This window comes from Dromiciops gliroides, chromosome 3, assembly GCF_019393635.1.
Source record: "Dromiciops gliroides isolate mDroGli1 chromosome 3, mDroGli1.pri, whole genome shotgun sequence".
Taxonomy (NCBI): domain Eukaryota; kingdom Metazoa; phylum Chordata; class Mammalia; order Microbiotheria; family Microbiotheriidae; genus Dromiciops; species Dromiciops gliroides.
The window spans coordinates 2171426-2190737 of NC_057863.1; the positions used below are offsets into that span (position 1 = coordinate 2171426).

A 19312-nucleotide genomic window follows, 5' to 3' on the forward strand; every position below is an offset into this window, starting at 1 on the left:
CTGGGTGGGGGCAGCTCCCCTACCTTCAGCTTTGCCCACTGGCTAGGAGAGAAACTCAGGGACCAGAAGTCAGGGGGCAGGGCACTAGGGCCCCTTTGAGCCTGAGCCAGGCACCTTCAGCCCCCATCGATGAGGTCCCCCTTGGTGGAGCACTTGGTCTCCATGCCAGTCCCTGGGCACACAGAGACCCAAGTGATGCCCTGACCTCAGTCCTAACAACAATCTTGCTGACTGGCATTTCTGAAGCACTCAAGGGGCTTTGCAGAGCCCCTAACTCTTAGACCCTATCACCACAGCCCTGGGAGGGGGAGGCCCTCATGATCCTATTGTCCAGGTGAGACACTGGAGGCTCAGAGAGATAAATTGTGTCTGTCCGGAGCAAGGCTTGAGCCCGGGTTGTATGGCCAAGGACCAACTGTTCTGGCTTCAGACAAGGATGTCAACCTCGTGGGCACAGGGGTCTCCTAGTCCCCCCCCCGCACTCCCAGCCTTCCCCCAAGGCTGTCGTGGTCATCCCATGACCTTGGCCCCTGTTGGGGCAGCCCCCTGATTTCTGGGTGCTCCCGGCCTGGGCAGACCCCACCTGACTCTGCCTTTGTCTCTCACAGGACTGTGTGCAGCTGAACCAGTACAAACTCCAGAGGGAGATCGGGAAGGTGAGGGGGCTGCCGTGCCCTGTCCTGTGCCCGTGCTCCCCGCCCCACTCCAGGCCTGAGCTGGCTCCTCTCTCCAGAGCAGCTTCTGCCTCCCCTCCAGCCAGGGGCAGGGCACCCCATGAAGACAGGGGCGGGGGGCGGGGCAGGCTGCCTGGCAGAGGAGAGCTGGGCCCAAGTCCCCCACAGCACTTCATTGGCTAAGCACTCTCTGCCCCCATGGTGGACACCGGCTCAAATGCAGTGTGTGTCAGGAAGTGCTCTGCAGACCTCAAGGCTCCAGAAATGGGAGCTCCTCCTCCATCCCTCCCTCTGTCCCTTCCTTCCTTCCTTCCTTCCTTCCTTCCTTCCTTCCTTCCTTCCTTCCTTCCTTCCTTCCTTCCTTCCTTCCTTCCTTCCTTCCTTCCTTCCTTCCTTCCTTCCTCCCTCCCTCTCTTCCTTCCCCCTTCCTTCCAGGAGCAGGCAAAGCCCCAGGGATAAGCAGAGGAGAAGGGGCTCAGGGAGAGAGGCCTCCCTGTGGGAGAGGATGCTTAGGGAGGGGCAGGCAGAGCTTGGGGCTCAGCCTCTGGGGTTGGGGCACAGCTGGAAAGGCTGCAGAGATACAGTGAGTGTGTGGATGCTGGAAGCTTCTAGTTTTTTGTTTTTGTTTTTTGTGGGGCAATGAGGGTTAAGTGACTTGCCCAGGGTCACAGAGCTAGTAAGTGTCAAGTGTCTGAGGTCTGATTTGAACTCAGGTCCTCCTGAATCCAGGGCCAGTGCTTTATCCACTGTGCCACCTAGCTGCACCTTGGAAGTTTCTTTGTTGAGACTGAGTGGATTCTGCTCCTCTTGAGTCCTGCTCTCTGAGCTGGGCTGAGCCAGAGGAAGGGGAGGGGGTGGCTGAGCAGCCAAGGACCCTTGACATCGAACCAGTAAGAAGAGGGGATGCAAAGCAGGGCTGGCCAGCTATGCAGGGAAGCCAAGGGAAAGGAAGCTGACTCATGCCCCTTGTGTGTCCGCAGGGCTCCTACGGGGTGGTGCGCCTGGCTTACAACGAGTCTGATGACAAGTATTATGTAAGTGTGTGCTCATGATGGGGACTAGTGGGGGGAGCTCTGAAGTGTCATCATTACTGACAGATTGGAGTCAGGGGAGCTGGGTTCAAATCTTGCCTCAAGAACATACCACCCTGGGGGACTGTGGGCAAGTTGCTTGGCCTGACTAAACCTCAGTTTCCCTCCTCTGTAAGAGAGGCCTCTGAGGGGATCTCAGCTCTGAGTGTGTGACCAACGGTCCTGCCTCACTGATAAGCCCCAGGAAATTGAACTTCCTCAGCTCAGGTCACTGGGCCCTGCTATGGGGACAGACATCTCCTGCTGGAACGTCCCCAGCCAAGTCCCTCCAGAAAGCCTGTATCCCAGCTTCCCTCCTGCCTGGGCCTCCAGACTCCTTCTGTCCAGCCTTCGGAAGCCTTTATAAGCACCAGCTAGGTCAGGTCTTGTGCCTGGCGTCCATCCTTGAGCCAGATGTCAGGAGTGGATGCCGTGGCAGAGCTGTCTCGGGCAGCAGAAGACCCTGCCTGGAGCCTGGGCCATCTCAGAGCTGGAGAGGCCCCGGCAGCCTCTGGCTTGACCCATCTATGGCAGGATCCCCCATCCAGCTTCTGTCTGGAGGCCCCCCAGGGCAGCCCCTTCCATGCTGGGGGGCCATAGGAGCCGGCAGGCCGTCTTCTTCCCCACCACCCTTTGGGTATTTGTCAGTTTGAGGACTCCTCACTGGCACGGGCTGAACTTAAGAAGGCCCTGGGGTCTGGGGCCACACTTCCTGCCAAATAATTGAAGATGGTCAGGAAGGGAGAACCACACTAATGCCCAGCCCAGGTGACTGGCATTTCTGGTGATGCCCTGCAGGACCTATGGCTGGGCTGGGCTTAGGGAACGGTGGCATCCAGGGGCCATTGTTGGCCCCCATTGGAGGACAAAGCTGCCAGGCTTAGGATGAGGCAGCTCCATCCATGCCAGTCTAGGATGGCAAGATAGGCGAGGAGCATTTGCCCGGCTGCTGAGGAAAGGTGTGAGAAGCCAATGAATAAATATCTAGAAAGTAAAGCACTTCCTATGTGCTGGGCACTGAGCGAGGCACTGAAGGAAGGTATTTGTTTACAGTTGTTGGGATGATGATGGGAGCCCTTCTCAGTTCTTGAGCTGGGGAGTGACAATGTGGTCTGTGAGCAGGAAGGTGACCTTTCAGGATTGGGCACATGTCTGGGGCTGGACTTTCAAGGCTGCAGATGATGGGGAGTTCTCATCCTCTCTAGGGTATGGAATGCATCTCCTCTTTACTCTTCATTCCCAAGAGGAGAAGGCTCCTTGAAGGAATGTCAGGTGTGGCCTCCTATGCGGGTGCCCTGGATTCTTCCTGACAAGGAAGGAGCTTTCACAGCGATCCTCAGCAGGGATGCAATGGGGAGCCCAGGGCGGCCCATGCGGGTCACTGTAAGGCTGTTCTATGGACTCAGCATAAAGCCCAGTGAGAAATGAGCACGTTCAGGGGAGGACAGAGTGGGAAGGAACATTTTCAACCTGATGTCTCCCTGAGGAAGAGAGGGGAGCATTCTGCTCCAGTCACCAGAATCTGAGGCATCTGGAACTAGTTTGGAAAGAGTGTTTGGGGGACAGAGGCCCCTGGAATAATGCTGTGTACATTGCCTCTACCCCACGCATGGTCAAGACCAGCCCTGTGGGATATGACTCAATCCGGGGTGATAAGAAGAGTGAGCACCCCCCTTTTGGGTGAATGCCGAGATGTAGAATAGAGGCCACTTTCATGGTCCATGTATATTCACAGCTGACAGCAAGTGCACCAGCTGCTGCAATAGAGAAGGAGTGGCTGGACAGCAGTTCAAAAGAGGGAAGTTCTTGTGGACCTGAGGATCAAGAAGGGACATACATGCACATACAAACTCATGATGCAATGAAAGAGAGGGAAGGAGAGAGAGAGAGAGAGAGAGAGAGAGAGAGAGAGAGAGAGAGAGAGAAGAAGAAGAAGAAGAAGAAGAAGAAGAAGAAGAAGAAGAAGAAGAAGAAGAAGAAGAAGAGAAGAAGAAGAAGAAGAAGAAGAAAAGAAGAAGAAAAGAAGAAGAGAAGAAGAAGAAGAAGAAGAAGAAGAAAAGAAGAAGAAGAAGAAGAAGGAGAAGAAGAAGAAGAGAAGAAGAAGAAGAAAAGAAGAAGAAGAGAAGAAGAGGAAGAGGAAGAAGAAGAAGAAGAAGAGAAGAAGAAGAAGAAGAAGAGAAGAAGAAGAAGAAGAAGAGAAGAAGAAGAAGAAGAAGAAGAAGAAGAAGAAGAAGAAGAGAAGAAGAAGAGGAAGAGGAAGAGGAAGAGAAGGAAGAAAGGAGGAGGAGAGAGAGTTTTCGGGCATGAGGAGGTGATGGTCCCATCAGATCACATCTGACGTCTCATGCTCAGTTCTGGAGATCCTACTTTAGGGAGGACATTGATGAGCTGGGGAGTGTTCGGATGAGGGCACTTAGTGGGGTGAAGGTGCTTGAGATCCTGCCGTGTGGGGACCAGTTGAAGGAACTGGGAATGTTCAGTGGAGAGAAGAAGGGAATGATGACGGACAGGAAGATTTGTCACCTGAGGGACTGGACTCTCCCCAAGTGCTGTGGTCTGGCTGGTTTGGGAGTGGGCTTCTCCTCCCCCTACAGGTCTGAAAGCACTGTTGGAAGAAGCCTTGGCCCGCATCTTCTACAAGGGATCTTAGACCCCACAATCTGGCTGAGGTGTCTCAGAGGGCCCTGCCAGCTCAGCCCCGGGGCATGGCGTTGGGATGGAGTCGCCTCCGGCTTATCCTGAGGCAGCTGGGTGGGGGAGAGGGTTTCCTCCAGACCCAGTCACAGAGATCTCTTGGCCTGGGCTGGGGCTGCTCTCCCGGGTGCTTCCGGGATCCTGTGCTTTGATCAGAGCCGGCCGTCCCGCTGCTGGAGGTTCTGAACGTCTAGACCAGCTCAGCTCTGTGGCAGAGGACCCTACAGCCATGGCCCTGCCCGATGACCAGACAGCAGCTTCCTCTCAGGGGCATTGGCATGAATGCAGCCTTGGATAGATTAGTCTGGGAAACTGATTCCTTTGATGGGTGACCCCGAAGGGTCTCGAGGTGCCTTTCTTAACTACTCCAGTAGACCTGTGGGTGTCCTTCCATTGGTGCACATGGCTGCCCATCCCTGCCTGACCATCTTGTGCAACCAGAGTCTGTGCCCTGCTTTAAGTGCCCCGCCCAGGAGCTCACCCACTGTGCCAAGGGCCATCCTCACACCCGCCTGACATCCCTCCTGCAATGTCCTCCCACAGGGTCCCTGCTAAGGCCCTGGAATGAAGAGAACCTGAGTTCAAATCTGATCTCAGACACTAGCTGTGTGACCCTGGGCAAGTCACTTAACTCCAGTTGCCTTAAAAATCCAGAACCATCTCCAGTCGTCCTGATCTATATCTTGCCACTGGACCCACATGGTTCTGGAGGAGAGTGAGGCTGGTTACCCTGCCCAGCCCTCCCTCACTTCAACCCAATTCATGCGAGTCGTGACATCACCTCCCAATGTCCTCTTCAGGGATGAAGGGCACAATATCCCCTCTGATGCCCTTTGCTCAGACAGCTGCTGGCACCCATTGTACATACACCCACACCCTGCCCCAGCATCGCCCCCAGGCTATTACCCCCTCCATTCCCTGGAGATGGTTATGGTCCAGGCCTCATGGCCTGGAAGTGGTCTTGAGAAAGCACTTGGGGCGGCCCTGCCCTGCTGAGCGATGCCTCAGGCCAAGAAACCTCGGGCAAGGGAGCCCGGGGACCTTTCTGACTGTCATCCCCCATGCCTGGCTCAGCCTCTCGGGCCAGTAGAATGGGAGCCCCCTCAGGGCAGGCCAGCGGCATTTTACCCCTTGTGTCTGGACCGCTACGCCCGGAGCCTGGCTGTGCCCGTCCCGGGCACCCTTCCTGGGTCTTCTGTCAGGAGCGGGCAGCTCCCGCCCTCCTGGGTGTGGCACGGGGAGGGAGGCTGGACCGCCGGGTGGAGCAGCCGGTGGCAGCCTTTGTTCCTGGGCAGGACGTGGCACTAACACCCCTGTTTTGGTCCGCAGGCCATGAAGGTGTTGTCCAAAAGGAAGTTGCTGAAGCAGTACGGATTTCCACGTAGGTGACTCCGGGGAGCAAGAGAGCTGCGGGTCCATTAGCCCCAGCGAGGCCCCGCCCGGGTGGGGGGAGCCTTCCCGTGTCCGCTGCAGATCCGGCTCCGAGGAGCGGGAGGGCTGGGAGGGAGGGAGCAGAGGCAGAGCCGAGAGACGCCATGGGGAGGGGATGGTGCGTTCAGGTGGGGGTGGGGGGGCAGGGACCCCCTGCTTACCCCTTCCGATCTGGCCTGACGTCTGCTCCCAGTAGCCCCCATGGTCAGCCCCCATCCTGCCTTCCCTGTCCATACTATGGTCTTTTCTCACGGGACCATGAGCAACTTGTGGGCAGAGACCCTGTTACTGTTATATACCTTGTGTCTCCCACGAGGCCCAGCCAGGACTGGGACACAGCAGGTGCTCACCGACTGAAGGATTCCCTCCACGGATCCAGTTTCCTAGAGAAAGGCGAGGGGGCTGCCTTAGGAGGTAGTGAGCTCCCCGTCCCTAGGGGCTGTTCAACAGAGGCTAGAATGTTGTAGATAGGGGAGCCTCTGCCAGTCCAGATTTGGGACGTGAGAGTGTCCAGTGAGCCAGGCAGGAAGTACCCCAGGGCTGAGAAGAGCCAGTGGCACAGGAGTGTGGACCAGGACCTGGGTGTGAACCCTGACTTACTTCCTTTGTGACCTTGGGAAAGTCACTTCTCCCTGGGCCTCTGCAAACAGAGGAGCTGGGCCAGCTGGCCAGGAGTTGCCCATCCATCTCTAAATGCAGATCCTGGACCACCAGGAGTTTACTAGGGGCACTCCAGGAAGGCTGTCAGGAGGAGGCAGACCGAGGATTTAATAAGGTGTAATGGCAGCAGCTTCTCTCTCTGCTTTCTGCAATTCCAAATTGCTGCTGGCCTTCCCCAGCCACTTCTCAGGGCTGCTGTCCAGCTAGATTCCAGGACACCAGGTCCTGGAGAGGATGCCTGTGGGCCCTCCTGAGGCGGCAGCAGCTCGCCAGTGATGGGGTGTGCGAAAGCAGCTCAGGACGGGGGCCTGGGAGGGGGCCCCAGGAGGGGGACCCTTGTTGGTCCCATCAAGCCGAGGCTGGGGTCAGGTGTCTCTAGGGTCCCTGGCAGCTCTGGGAGCCTTCAGCAGCTGTTGTCATCGGGTCAGTCTCCAGTTGGGGGCCACCCTGTCCCCGGGTTTTTCTGCCTTTCCTGGGCAAACATCCCCTAAGCCTCACATGACTCTTTGTAGGTCGTCCTCCTCCACGAGGCTCTAAAGCTGCTGCAGGCGGTCAGACTGTACCCCTGGCACCCCTGGATAGGGTGTATCAGGAAATTGCCATCTTAAAGAAGTTGGACCACGTGAATATCGTGAAACTCATCGAGGTGAGTCCGTGCACTGGGCACAGGAGCCCCGGGGCGGGGAGACCGGGCAGCTTTGGCTGGAGGGAGGCCTGGCCCCTGGCTCCCCAGCAGACCACTCTGAGCTGGGGCCTTGGGGATGACTGGAGGTTAGGGGAAGCAGTCAGAGCCGGGGAGACTGCCTGGGGCGGGGCACCAAGAACTGCAGGAGGCTGTTGGTCACCTGGAGCTTCTCACCAGCCCTCTCCCCCATCTCTTCCCCTATGCTGTTTTCCCATTTCCTTTCATCCGCCTTGGGGGGGGGGGTTCTCCCTCTTCACCCCTGAGGACCCCCATGTTCCCATAGAAGCTCTTCCTTCTGGGACAAGAGCCCGAGTCCAGGATTTTCCTGGTCCTGGGGACCTTCAGAGAAGGGGATTCCCTCCACATTTCTCTGACTCCCCCACATTGTCAACCCCTCCTCCAACCCTGTTTCCCCGCTGTCATTCTTCCTTCTCCCTCCTCCACCCTGCCATCCTCCCCTCCACCCCCACCCTGCCATCCCCCCTCACCCCCCTCCCTGCCATCCTCCCCTCCCTGCCATCCCCCCTCACCCCCCTCCCTGCCATCCTCCCCTCCCTGCCATCCCCCCTCACCCCCCCACCCTGCCATCCCCCCTCACCCCCCCCACCCTGCCATTCTCCCCTCCACCCCCTCCCTGCCGTCCTCCCCACCCTGCCATCCCCCCTCACCCCCCACCCTGCCATCCCCCTCACCCCCTCCCTGCCGTCCTCCCCTCTGTGCCCTCTCCCCCTTGGTCCCCTGGCTTCTCCCCTGCTAACGCTGCTTCCTCTTTGGACAGGTCCTGGATGACCCCGCTGAGGACAACCTCTACATGGGTGGGTATCAGCTTGATTCCTTACCCTGGAGGGGAGGGAAGGGAGGATTTCCTTTTTTTGGGTTAGGGGGGTGGGGCAGTTGGGGTTAAGTGACTTGCCCAGGGTCACACAGCTAGTAAGTATTAAGTGTCTGAGGCTGGATTTGAACTCAGGTCCTCCTGACTCCAGGGCTGGTGCTCTATCCACTGCGCCACCTAGCTGCCCCAGCAGAGGATTTCCTTTCTGAGGAAGATAAACTGGGGTGGGGGGACAGGGAGAAAAGAGACCCCAGACCGGTCCTGGCCATTTGGGACAAGGCTGCTTAAAGGTGTCATGTCCCTGCTGAGCCACTTAGCCTCAAAGAGAGGATGGCCGCTCCTACCCTCCTCGGACATTCCTGGCTGCTGGTCTCCTTTGGAGGGGTCCCGGGAGGGACCAGGAGCAGCTGGGCTTGGGCTCTGGGTATGAATCCTGCCTCAGGCAGCTCCCCGCTGTGTGAGCCTGCTGCCAGTCAGAGAGGTCTCATGATCAGGGGCTTTGGGGCGCACAGGAAGGTCTTGTGTGCCCCTTCTAGACCCGCAGAGCTCGGGGCCTCAGCACGGATGGTGGGGACTTTTCCTGCTTACATCCTGGATAGATGAGGCTGCCAGATGGACCCTGGACTAGCAAGGCACTCCTCCGGGTAGGGCTGTGGGCATGGCTGGCCTCTCTGACTTAGCACAGCAAATCATTTTACATATGGGGAAACTGAGGCCCAGAGAGGCCTAAGGCTCAGAGGATCCCCAATGTGGAGGTCATGAAGTCCAGCCCCTCACTTTTCATATGGGAAAATGAGTCTCCAGCAGAGAAGTGCCTTGCCCCAGGCTACCAGGTGGGATTGGAGCCCAGGTTTCTGGAAATCTGAGCCAGCATTTTCTCAGTCCCTGGAGGGGCCTGGAAGGGTGGGTCACATGGCTTCTGGGGGGCTGAGTGACTCATGGGACTGTATCTGTAGCTGGACTTGGGACCTCACAGCCTCCTCTATTTTCCTTCCAGTTTTTGACCTACTCCAAAAGGGGTAAGTAGCCAACAAGTTGTATAATCCCCCTCTGGGTCACCCCTTAATTTCCAGGCTGGTCAGCAAGGCCGGTCACTCCCCTGGAGCATGAGGGGAGCAGTGAGGGTCTAACCAAGGGATCATGTCAGACTGGGGAGTCATGGGTGGGCCCCTGGAGGAGGCAGAGGCTGCTGTGAGCACCCCCAGGGACCAAGGTTGAGGCCAGGCCAACCAGAGGCCCAGGAGTTGGCCAGTGATGTATTCTGGATAGTTTTCAGTCTCTTGCTTATGTCCTGGGAAATAAGGAAATAAGGTATTCAATAGTAGAAGAGGGGGAGAGACAGAGACAGAGACACAGAGAGAGATAGAGACAGAGAGACACAGAAACAGAGACAGAGAGACAGAGACAGAGAAAGAGAGAGACAAAGAGAGACAGAGACAGAGGAAGAGAGAGACAGGGATTGCCAAGGGCCCTAAATGTTCCATCGAGGACATAAGAGAGCAGCCTCTGGCCCCCAGAGACTTGAGCCCCTCCCCCTTCTGGCCCCTCCTGCGTGTTCCCCACAGCCCTGTCATGGAGGTGCCTTGTGACGACCCCTTCACGGAAGAGCAAGCTTGGCCCTATCTGCGGGATATCATCCTGGGCCTGGAGTACTGTGAGTAGCCTGTGCTGGGTAGGGCACGCCCCCCAATCCCCCTCCTCACTTGTCACTGGCAGAGTTCATCCTCAGATGCCCGTCTCCCTTCTGCTGAGAAGGAGGGGCTGGGCTTTGAGGGGAGAGCTGACTCCTCTCCCCTCCCATGGTATTAGTTTGAAGTTTGTACCACCCTGGTGGTGCCACCCCCTTTGTTCTCTGAGCTGACCTCCCTGGGAGGCCGGTGAGCCAGGCTGGCCAAATGACTCCCTCACTTTCTGTATGGGGGAACTGAGGCACAAATAGTCTGAATGACTAATCCAGGTATCCTCAGGAAGTCCGAAGCAGGCAGAAGCTCCTTGGTCTCCAGCCGAGCATTGGTCAGGGAGAAAGGCACCAAAGTGAAAGCCAGGGACTGCCTGCTGCCTCCTCCTCCCTGTAGCTATCTACAGAGAACAGCAGGCACTCTACAGTGAGCCTTACCCCTGGGAACAAACAGCATTTCCTGGGCACCGTGCCAAGCACGTGACAAAATGCTCCCACTGGAGCTTCACAACAGCCCTGGGAGCTAGAGGCTGTGGTTGTGCCCGTTGTAGGAAATGAGGCAGACGGAGATGAAGCGACTTGCCCACACAGCTGGCAAGGGTCTGTGGTCAGATTTGAACTCAGGTCTCCCTGACTCCAGGCTTAGCTCTCTGTCCAAGTGATGGGGGCTGTCTCCAAAGAAGCTTCTCCTGGAAGGCCAGGGAGCCAGTGGGAGCCATGCGTGGGGCCGTGGGCGCAAGCAGATGAGGGAGCGTGGGCATGCCAGCCTGGGAGAACTTGTCTGGGGGTGAGGTTTGGTGACGGAAGGCTGGGCTAGCCAGCCTGTCTGCAGGGCTGGGCCAAGCACACTTGGAATTCCCCAGGAGAAAACGCAGCCTTGTGCCAGAAACAAGAAACAGGATTAAGCAGCCACTGTGGTCAGGCCCAGGAGACTGAAAAGGGCGGGGCCATCAAAGGGCCCATCTCGGTGGAGACCAAACAGATCCGCTGGTGGGAAATGGAGAGGGCTGGGGCTTGGGAGCCTTTGGTCCCTGGATCCATCCATCTACCAGGGGGAGGCTGGGAGGGGCTTTAACTCCGCCCTCCAGCCCTCCAATCAGAGGGGACTGAAGGGACTGAGGAGGTGTGAGGACCGGAGCCAAAGCAGCCTCCAAGATGGAGAGCCGGGCCTAGGCCGTGCATTGGCCGGTGGGCTGACTCTTAGGGGCCGAGCCCCACAGCTTACTGGGCTCCGAGTCCCAATGTCTGGCTCCACTGTGGACGTCTGAATCCTTTCCAAAGCCTCCATTGAAGAGTCGCTGAGAAAAAGGGGGTCTGGGTCCCAGCCCTAGGGCCGTCCTCAGGACCAGCCGGAGGCTTCTGGGAAACACGGCCCGGTGGGGGAAGGCGCGTGCATCGTCTAGGGTTGTGCCCATGTAGAGGCACCCGTCACAGAACAAGATGACAGGCTATCCTCCGCTAAGCCCTGAGAGGTCTCCATTCCAAGGGGCCCTTCCTCGGCTCTTGGTGGAGTGGAGAGGAGCAAGGGGAGGGGAACGGGCACCCATAAAGCACCCATTGTGTGTCAGGCACTGGGCTAAGAGCTTTGTAAATGTCTCTGGTTTTGGTCCTCATCCTCCCAACACCACCATCACTTTGGACATGCCCCCAGGGCCTTCCTACCCCAAGCCCAGCCCTCTATCCACCAGGCCCTGCTGCTTCTGCCCCTACTGTGTGCAAGGCCCACAGCAAACTATAGGGTGGTCAAAATGGCCACCCTCAAAATAAGGACACAGGCATCTGAAGGATTTTCTTCTCTTCATCAATCCGTGCCTATGCAAAGTCTTAGAGGCAGGGTGTCCTGGAGGGTGGTCTTGGACTGCGGGCATGGGGGAGACAAAGGGGAGCCTCAGGCGACTCTCCAAGGCCATCAGCTCCAGAGACCGTTAATGATCGGCCCTGGCAGAGAGCACCTCCTCCATCCCAGGACCCACCCCTCCCCCAGCCCTCCCTACACAGAAGAACAAGCATGAACCTAGTTAAGAAGACACCTTTGGTGGACATGAGAAGATTGGCATCACATGTCAGGGTTAGTGGTTAATGAAGCAGCGACTGTCACTTTTGTCCCTCATGGAGTACTGAGTCTCGGTGGCCCCACACATCTTCAGGAGGCCTTCGTTGTGACAATGATCATCAGCAGGGCTGACTTGGGACAACAGACTCAGCCTCCCTTGCCTGAGCCTAGGCTCCATGGACAGAGCCCCGGAGGGTCCCCCACCCCCACCTCACCTGCCCACCAGCTGTTGCCCTTCAAAGGGTGACCAGGCTGTCGATGGGAACTTTCATGGTGCTTACTTTTTTTTTGGTGAGGCAGTTGGGGTTAAGTGACTTGCCCAGGGTCACACAGCTAGTAAGTATCAAGTGTTTGAGGCTGGATTTGAACTCAGATCCTCCTGACTCCAGGGCCGGTGCTCTATCCCTTGTGCCACCTAGCTGCCCCCATGGTGCTAACTTTAAATAAAAAGGCAGCTGAGACCATCAACAACCAATGACACATCAGGAAAATCCTGCTGAGGAGGGTCCTGGAGCTTAGGAGAGGGGTTGGGGCTGGCTCTCTAGATTGGGGGGGGGTCTCCCTCGCAGAGATGCTAACTGAACCCACAGGACCTCAGGCACTCATCTTGGAAAGGGGCCAAGGGCTCTCCGGGTTAGGGCAGCAGCCAAGGGGGAGAAGGGAAGCTGAGTGTTAGAAGGTAGAGGCAGGGCCTGAGAGGATCCCCAAGGGGGACCTTTCTCAGAATCCCTATGAGAGCTAGTAGAGAATAGTGTAAAGAGCTCTGAGTTTGAATTCCAGTTCTAACTTCCTGGCCTGTGTAAGTCCCCTGACCTCTGTGAGCCTCAGTTTGCTCCTCTTAAAATAGGCGTGTGATTCGCCCTTCAGTGCTCCACTTCTCCTGGGGGCATCACAAGCAAACATTTTAAAACCTACAGCTAGAGGAGGCAGCTAGGTGGTGCAGTTGACAAAGCCCTGGAATCAGGAGGACCTGAGTTCAAATCCAGCCTCAGACACTTGACACTTACTAGCTGTGTGACCCTGGGCAAGTCACTTAACCCTCATTGCCCTGAAAAAAAACCAACAACAAACCAAAAAAACCACTATAGCCAGAAATGGGCGGAGGCCTTCCTGCTCTTTATGCCCCCCAGGATGGACACAAATGCCCAGTTCAGGAGAAATGACCATTGGAGAAAAAAGAAAGAAAACTCAAAATCTTCATTCTTCTTGGCTTTTATAACACGTACACACATCCCCTTAGGTCTCCATTTGGCTGGGGGCCATCACTGGCCTGGCCATCCTGGGGTGGGCTTGCCTTGGCTAACCCTGCTACTGGCTCATGCCTCTCCCTCCAGAGAGAGGCTGCCTCTGGATGCCTGCCCGCCTCTCTGTCTTTGTCTCTGTCTCTGTCTCTCTCCCTTCCCCCCCCTCTCGCCTCCCCCCTTTCTCTTCCCCCCCCACACACGCACTCTTCTCACCACACGCACACATGCCCCCCCAGGACTCCTGCTGAGCTTAGCACCCTCACCGGCCTGGCCATCAGTTGGTGATCTGCTTCCCCCTCAATAACCCCCAAGGGATTCATGGCCCCTGATAAGGACAAGGGGGCTGTGAGGAGTTGATCCTCTCCCCTATTTGCCAGCTCTCACCCACAGAGTTCCAAACCTCTCCGTTCTTCATGGACTTTGCCCCTTGGGCTGCTGATTCTTGGGGGAGCAGAGCTATTTCCAGAGCCCACCCACTCCTAGGCCCTGACTCCCTACAAGCTCAGAGTGGGCAAGGCAGACAAGCATGTGGCAGCCTGAGCTGGAGGAGGGTAAGAGGCGGGCAGGCTGTAGCTCCAGGCACACATGGGCTCTCAGCCAGTGCTGAGTGATCTCCAGGAATAAATGCCCCGCGCCCACTTAGCTCTGCTGCTTTCTCCTCTGAGGAAGGAGCTGCCAACCGAGAAGCGGGCAGGCTTCCTGGAGGAGGTGGGGGGAGGGTCCTTGAGGACCCCAGTGAATGAAAAGCAGGGAACTGCTAGGGCTGGTGAGGCGACCCAGGGGCAAGGGTGGCAACCCTGATGCCGCACCCATAACCAGCAGGCTAGAGTCCTGGAAGGGCAGAGCAGAGTCAAGGCAATGTCAGCAGCTCCGGGCCTCCTGGCCTGCTGGGGCCCAAGGGCCCCTCTCCAGCCTCCCAGACGGTGACCTTCAGGGATGGGGGGGCTCATCACCTCCTTCGGCAGCCCATTCATTCTGCTTCACCAGTCCGTACTGAGAAGGGGTTGAGCACCATAGTGAATGGAGGAGAAAACCAGCTCCTTACCATCTCCCCACTCCCTGCGTTAATTAACACAAGCCGCACCCCATGCTTAGGGTGCCTTCCTCCTTTTTCTGACCCCCATAATTCTTCTTTGCCTCCTTGAAGGCCCCTCCCACTTAGGGGCCGCCTCCTCCAGGAAGTCTTCCAGACCAGCCCTCTGTGCTCTCTTCTCACTATTCCACAGCTTTGGGATGGGCACAGATAGGGCACTGCCACTGAGACCACCTGCAGTCCATGGATCTGGCTTCCAGTACTAGCCCTTCCCTGCTCAGCCTCAAGCAAGCCACTTCCTTCAGTTCCCGGGTCCTCATCTGTAAAATTGGTGCACTGGAGCTCTGTCTCCTTCCATCCCTGCCCTGTGTTGTGTTTGCCCGTGTTGGAGGTGAATCTCATCTCCCTCCTCCACCCAGTGGAGGCTCCCTGAAGGCAGGACCTGTTTTCATGGGGATCTTTAATCCCTAGGGCCTGGGACAAGTGCCTGGGACAAAGCAGGGACTTCATAAGTGCTTGTTGGACTGTGGAGGGAAGTCACACCATCTGGGTGTGGACACAAGATGGGAAGGGGGAGGCTCTCGTCAGCAAGCATTTATTGGGCTCCTCCTGTTTGCTGAGCCATGTGCTCCCGCTGGGGAGTATCAGAGCCGTGGGCTAGGTGGGACTCTGCTCCCCAGGGGGCTCTTCCCCCCTGCCCTGCAGGGAGAGGGGGGAGATAAGCAGGTGCATTCTCCCCTGGCTATATTAAAACCCAAAGGACGAGGCAGGTGGGGTCTGAGCGTCAGGGCTATGTCTTCAGAAGGCTGGGTCACAGCAACCTCTTAGGTGATTAGGGAGCCATAGCTCATTGTCTTCATTTTACAGAATTGGCCAAGGAAAGGGACTGGTCTGTGGCCGTGAAGCTGGCAAGTCATTAAAGCCAGAACTTGAACCCCAGTCCTCTGACTCCAGGGCTCTTCCTACTATTTTTGTTGTTTAGTCATTTTTCAGTCATGTCCAACTCTCTGTTACACTGTTCAGTGGTTTGCCATTTCCTTCCCAGCTCACTTCACCAGTGAGGAAACTGAGGCAGGCAGGGTGGTGTGACTTGCTCAGGGTCACAGCTAGTCAGTGTGTGAGGCCAGATTTTCATCAGGCCTAGCGCTCTGTCACTGCCCCTTCCTTCTCGCTCAACTCACCCTTTGCCCTACGCACAATTCACGAATCTTATTTCTCTTTGAAACCCTTTGGGTTCATCCTGCATGGTGGTTCTGCGATGTCTTAGGAACCCACCAGATCTTCTGTCTCATTAGATGTTGATTCGCTTTCCTTTGATCGCACTCTTTACTCACAGACATGGACATTCTTTCTCCTGATCTGGAGGCCATATTCCTTTCTGCTATGGATATCCTCCCTACTGGTTTATGCTCAAGGCCTTTCAATGAGTTTTCTTCTTCCCCAAATCTTTGGTGACTTCAGTCGCTCTGCCTTGTTTTCCCTATTGCTCACTTTCTGACTCCCTCCCTTTTGATGGAAGTTTCCCTAAGGGCTGGATCTCAAAGCATTGCAACTTCTCAGGCTACCAATTCATGGTTCACCAGCCCCAGATGACTTGGCGTGGGGGGAACAGAACTGCCCTCAGTGGGATGCCGGACTCTTCCCCTCAGTCCTAGCAGAGTCCCAGATGGCCCCCGCACGTCTCCTGATCCAGTTCCTTCTGCTCCTCTGTTCTCTGACTGAACTCTGTTGTGGCACAGAGCGTGACTGAGTTGTCTTTGAAGCCACTCTTAGTTTCCACTGTGCTGGGGTTGGGGGCAAGTCCACAGGTCAGCTGCAGCCTCAGATGGTGGGCAGTGGAGGAGAGGGCACTGAGTCAGCACCTTAGGGGTTACTTTCTGTACACCAGGTTTTTATCTTATCTGGTTCTTGGCATCCTAGTCTGTTGATGCAGCTGAAATAAGTCTTGTGCATAATTCCTGTTGGGGGGCAGGGCTTGAGAGGTCATGAGGGCCGGAGAAAAGGCCTAGGGCCTCGCCTGTTGGTCAGGTGGCCTAGCAGTTGGCATTGACCCTGGAGGACCCGGGTGGTCTCCTTTTGTGCAGTCTTAACCCAGCGGCCCCTCTCTGAAGCCTGCTCACCCTGGCTTCCCCCGGGGACAGAGCAAATGGCAATGAGCTCACAGTGTCATGTGGCAACCCAGAAGCCCATGTGGGTGAAAGGCAGTGTCTGGGAGGGATGGGGAGTCCCTGCTCAGACTCCATCTGGAGGCCTGGGGGCAGAAAGCCTGTTGTCAACCTGGAGAGAATCCGGAGAAGGATGAGAGGCTTGGAGAAGAGACTTGGGGGACGTGGAAGCTGTGTTCAGATATCCAAGGGAGGGACCCGACTTGCTTTGCTCAGCCCCCGACAGAGAAGTGCGCAACAGGAAGAACACTGGCGCTAGGGCAGAGGCTCTGGGCTCAGATGTTGCACTTGGGTGACCGTGGGCACATCCCTTCCTCTCCCTGCAGCCTTGGATTTTTTACTCATCAGTAAAATGAGGGGGTTGGACTTGGCGACCTCTGAGCACTCTCCAGCCACGGACTGACCAGGAGCAAGAGCGCATTCAGGCTCTTGATGATGAGAGCAGGCACCAGGAGGAGATGGGGGGCTCCCCAAAGAGGAGGCAGCATGACTGACCCCTGCCTTGCAGGCCCCTGGGAGAGGGCACAGGCGGGGCCAGAGGTCCCTCTCACTCTACAAGTCTGGGCTTGGTGACCTTGGTCTACAGAAGTCTGAGAGAGGGCAGGGTCCCAGATCACAGAACCCTTGGAGGAGGCAAGCAGCCAAAGATGGCGGCTTCCTCAGATCATGGCCCAAGAAGTCCAGGGTGCGTGTGGACAACTATAAACCACCATGGATGATGAGCCCAGGCTGCCGGTCATCCCAACAACGCTCTGCATGGGCGCCCCACGTGGGCATGGCTGGGTGCTGACAGCATCTGTCCATACTGGGGTGCAGAGAGGCATGGCAGACTTTTGGGGAGCCTTAAGCTCTCCCAACAATGGAAGGGTCCCCAGGGGGCAAGGTGACCTCTGGAGAAGCGTTCTTCTGGGCTCTCTCGCACCATCATGCCCCGGCTCCTCGGTTGGCCCAGGCCGCCTGCCCAGGATGCCCTGCCTCATCTCCTCTTCTTGCCTTTCCCCACAGTACATTACCAGAAGATCATTCACCGGGACATCAAACCGTCCAACCTGCTCCTGGGAGACGACGGCCGCGTGAAGATCGCGGACTTTGGGGTCAGCAATCAGTTTGAAGGGAATGATGCCCAGCTGTCCAGCACTGCGGGTACCCCAGCCTTCATGGCCCCGGAGGCCATCTCGGACTCGGGCCAGAGCTTCAGAGGAAAGGTGGGTGCCTGGGCCCAGTCTGTGCACACAGTGGGTCCGCAGCCAAACTAGAATTTAAAGAGCAGAGGCTGGACTGCCAGGTGCCCCATCCCACCCTCAGGCCTTCCCGGCAGATGGACGTTGAGACCCCAAAGCAGATGCTGTCAGCTGGGGGGTCCCCCCTCCTCCCCTTCAAGCTTCTCCTCAGGGCTGCCTGGAGAGGACAGACTTCTGCCCACCTCCCTCTTTCCCAACCGCCCCTCCCCTGAGAATGCGGTGTTTGGGGCCTGGGGTTGGGCAGAGACAAAGGGCTCTGTGTGGCTGAGAGAAGACATTACCCTCTGCCTGCTCCCTCCCCTGGGGGTCTGCAGCCCAGTAGAAATATATTTTTGAAGCCCTGGGAGAGAGGCAAAGCAGATGGTGTTACCCCATTGAATAGTTGTGGAAACTGAGGCACAAAAAGACAAGCAACTTGCCACCACGCTCTCATGCAGAGCAAAGGGCAGAGGAGAGAGGAGCCCAGCCCCAACTGGGCACTCGCTGCTCAGCCAGTGTAGTTGGTAACCAGGAAGCAAACTGTGGGGGAACCCCAGAGAGGAGGTGAGATTTGAGCTGGTCCCTCCAGCGGGAGCAGGAGGGTGGAGCCCAGGCATAGTGGGGGACTAAGGGTTCAGAAGTTGTCTGCATTGGGCTGAAAACCCAAACCAAATTAGAGGAGGGAGGGAGCCGGGGATGGAGCTCAGAGGGCAGCAGTCAGCCCGCATTCATTAGGCACTCTCTGTGTGCTAAGTGCCCAGGCCAGGGAGCAAGCTTGGACGACAGTGAGGAAAGTAGAAGAGGAGCAGATGTTGGGGCCCCTGAAGCTGGGGGAGGGGAGGAGGCAGGGGCGGGGGTCAGCAGGGCCCAGGAGGGGGCGCAGGGCTGCCTGCTGACACTGGGAGGGGGGGGAAGAGTGGAAGGCCAGGCTGCCGGTCCAGGGTCTGCCTAAGCACAACTCCCCCTCCCCTCCCCAGCCTCCCCAAGCAGCCTTTGCCTGGAGAAGCCTCCCCCTCCCATGGCTTGGGTCCTTCCTGCTTTGGGTCAGTGTCCATTGTTATCAGCTTTCCCCACATAGCCAGCTGAAGTCCGCTTCTCAGGCTGGATTTAAAAGACCAGTTCCTTCACCTACTCCGGGTGACCCTGAGCAAGTCACTCCCCTCTCCCAGGTTCTCATCTGTAAGAGCGAGAGGCTGGGAAGCCTGGATGGCCTCCAAACCCCTTCAGCTCTGGGGCCAGGATCCTGCTTAGGGGAGATCAGTGAACAGTTTATCCCCCTAAAAATGAGCCAGCAAATCTCCCTTCCCCCTCCCGGCCCACAAATACTTGCAGGCCTGAGACAGAGCCTGGATGATCCATTTTTTGTTGTTGTTTTTGGTGAGGCAATTGGGGTTAAGTGACTTGCCCAGGGTCACAAAGCCAGTAAGTGTCTGAGGTCAAATTTGAACTCAGGTCCTCCTGACTCCAGGGCTGGTGCTCTATCCACTGCGCCACCTAGCTGCCCCGATGATCCATTTTTTTGAGGATGGGATTGGTTTCTCCCTTTGGCTTCTTCCCATGGAACACCTGTGAGAACCCTGAGCCAGAATGACCAGTGCCTTGGACCCAGGAGGGTCATTCGCTGAACTGAGCCCCTCCCTGGTCCAAGGGAGTGAGAGCTGGAGCTGCCAGGAGTGAGGGTTTAGTGGGGTGGCTTCCACCACCTGCCTGGGACCAGGGGCTGTGGGGAGAGCCGGCTGGGACACCCCAGCTTTAGTCACCCCAACTTTCTGCTCTCTTGCAGGCTCTGGATGTCTGGGCAACAGGCATCACCTTGTATTGCTTTATCTATGGGAAGGTGAGTGCATACACAAGTATCAGCTTCATTTCACCC

The 19312-nt window shown here is 57.1% G+C and overlaps 1 protein-coding gene across 1 annotated transcript in view; it reads left to right on the forward strand.

Annotated features, from left to right (window-relative positions):
* The window catches only part of CAMKK1 (calcium/calmodulin dependent protein kinase kinase 1), a 77816-nt gene that overhangs the window by 44922 nt on the left and 13582 nt on the right, over window positions 1-19312 (forward strand). The window contains exons 3-11 of the mRNA XM_043994395.1: window positions 609-656; window positions 1655-1708; window positions 5768-5819; window positions 7042-7175; window positions 7993-8029; window positions 9044-9065; window positions 9612-9700; window positions 17225-17424; window positions 19223-19276. Coding sequence (XP_043850330.1) covers window positions 609-656; window positions 1655-1708; window positions 5768-5819; window positions 7042-7175; window positions 7993-8029; window positions 9044-9065; window positions 9612-9700; window positions 17225-17424; window positions 19223-19276 — 690 coding nt within the window. The remainder of the gene's footprint in view (window positions 1-608; window positions 657-1654; window positions 1709-5767; window positions 5820-7041; window positions 7176-7992; window positions 8030-9043; window positions 9066-9611; window positions 9701-17224; window positions 17425-19222; window positions 19277-19312) is intronic.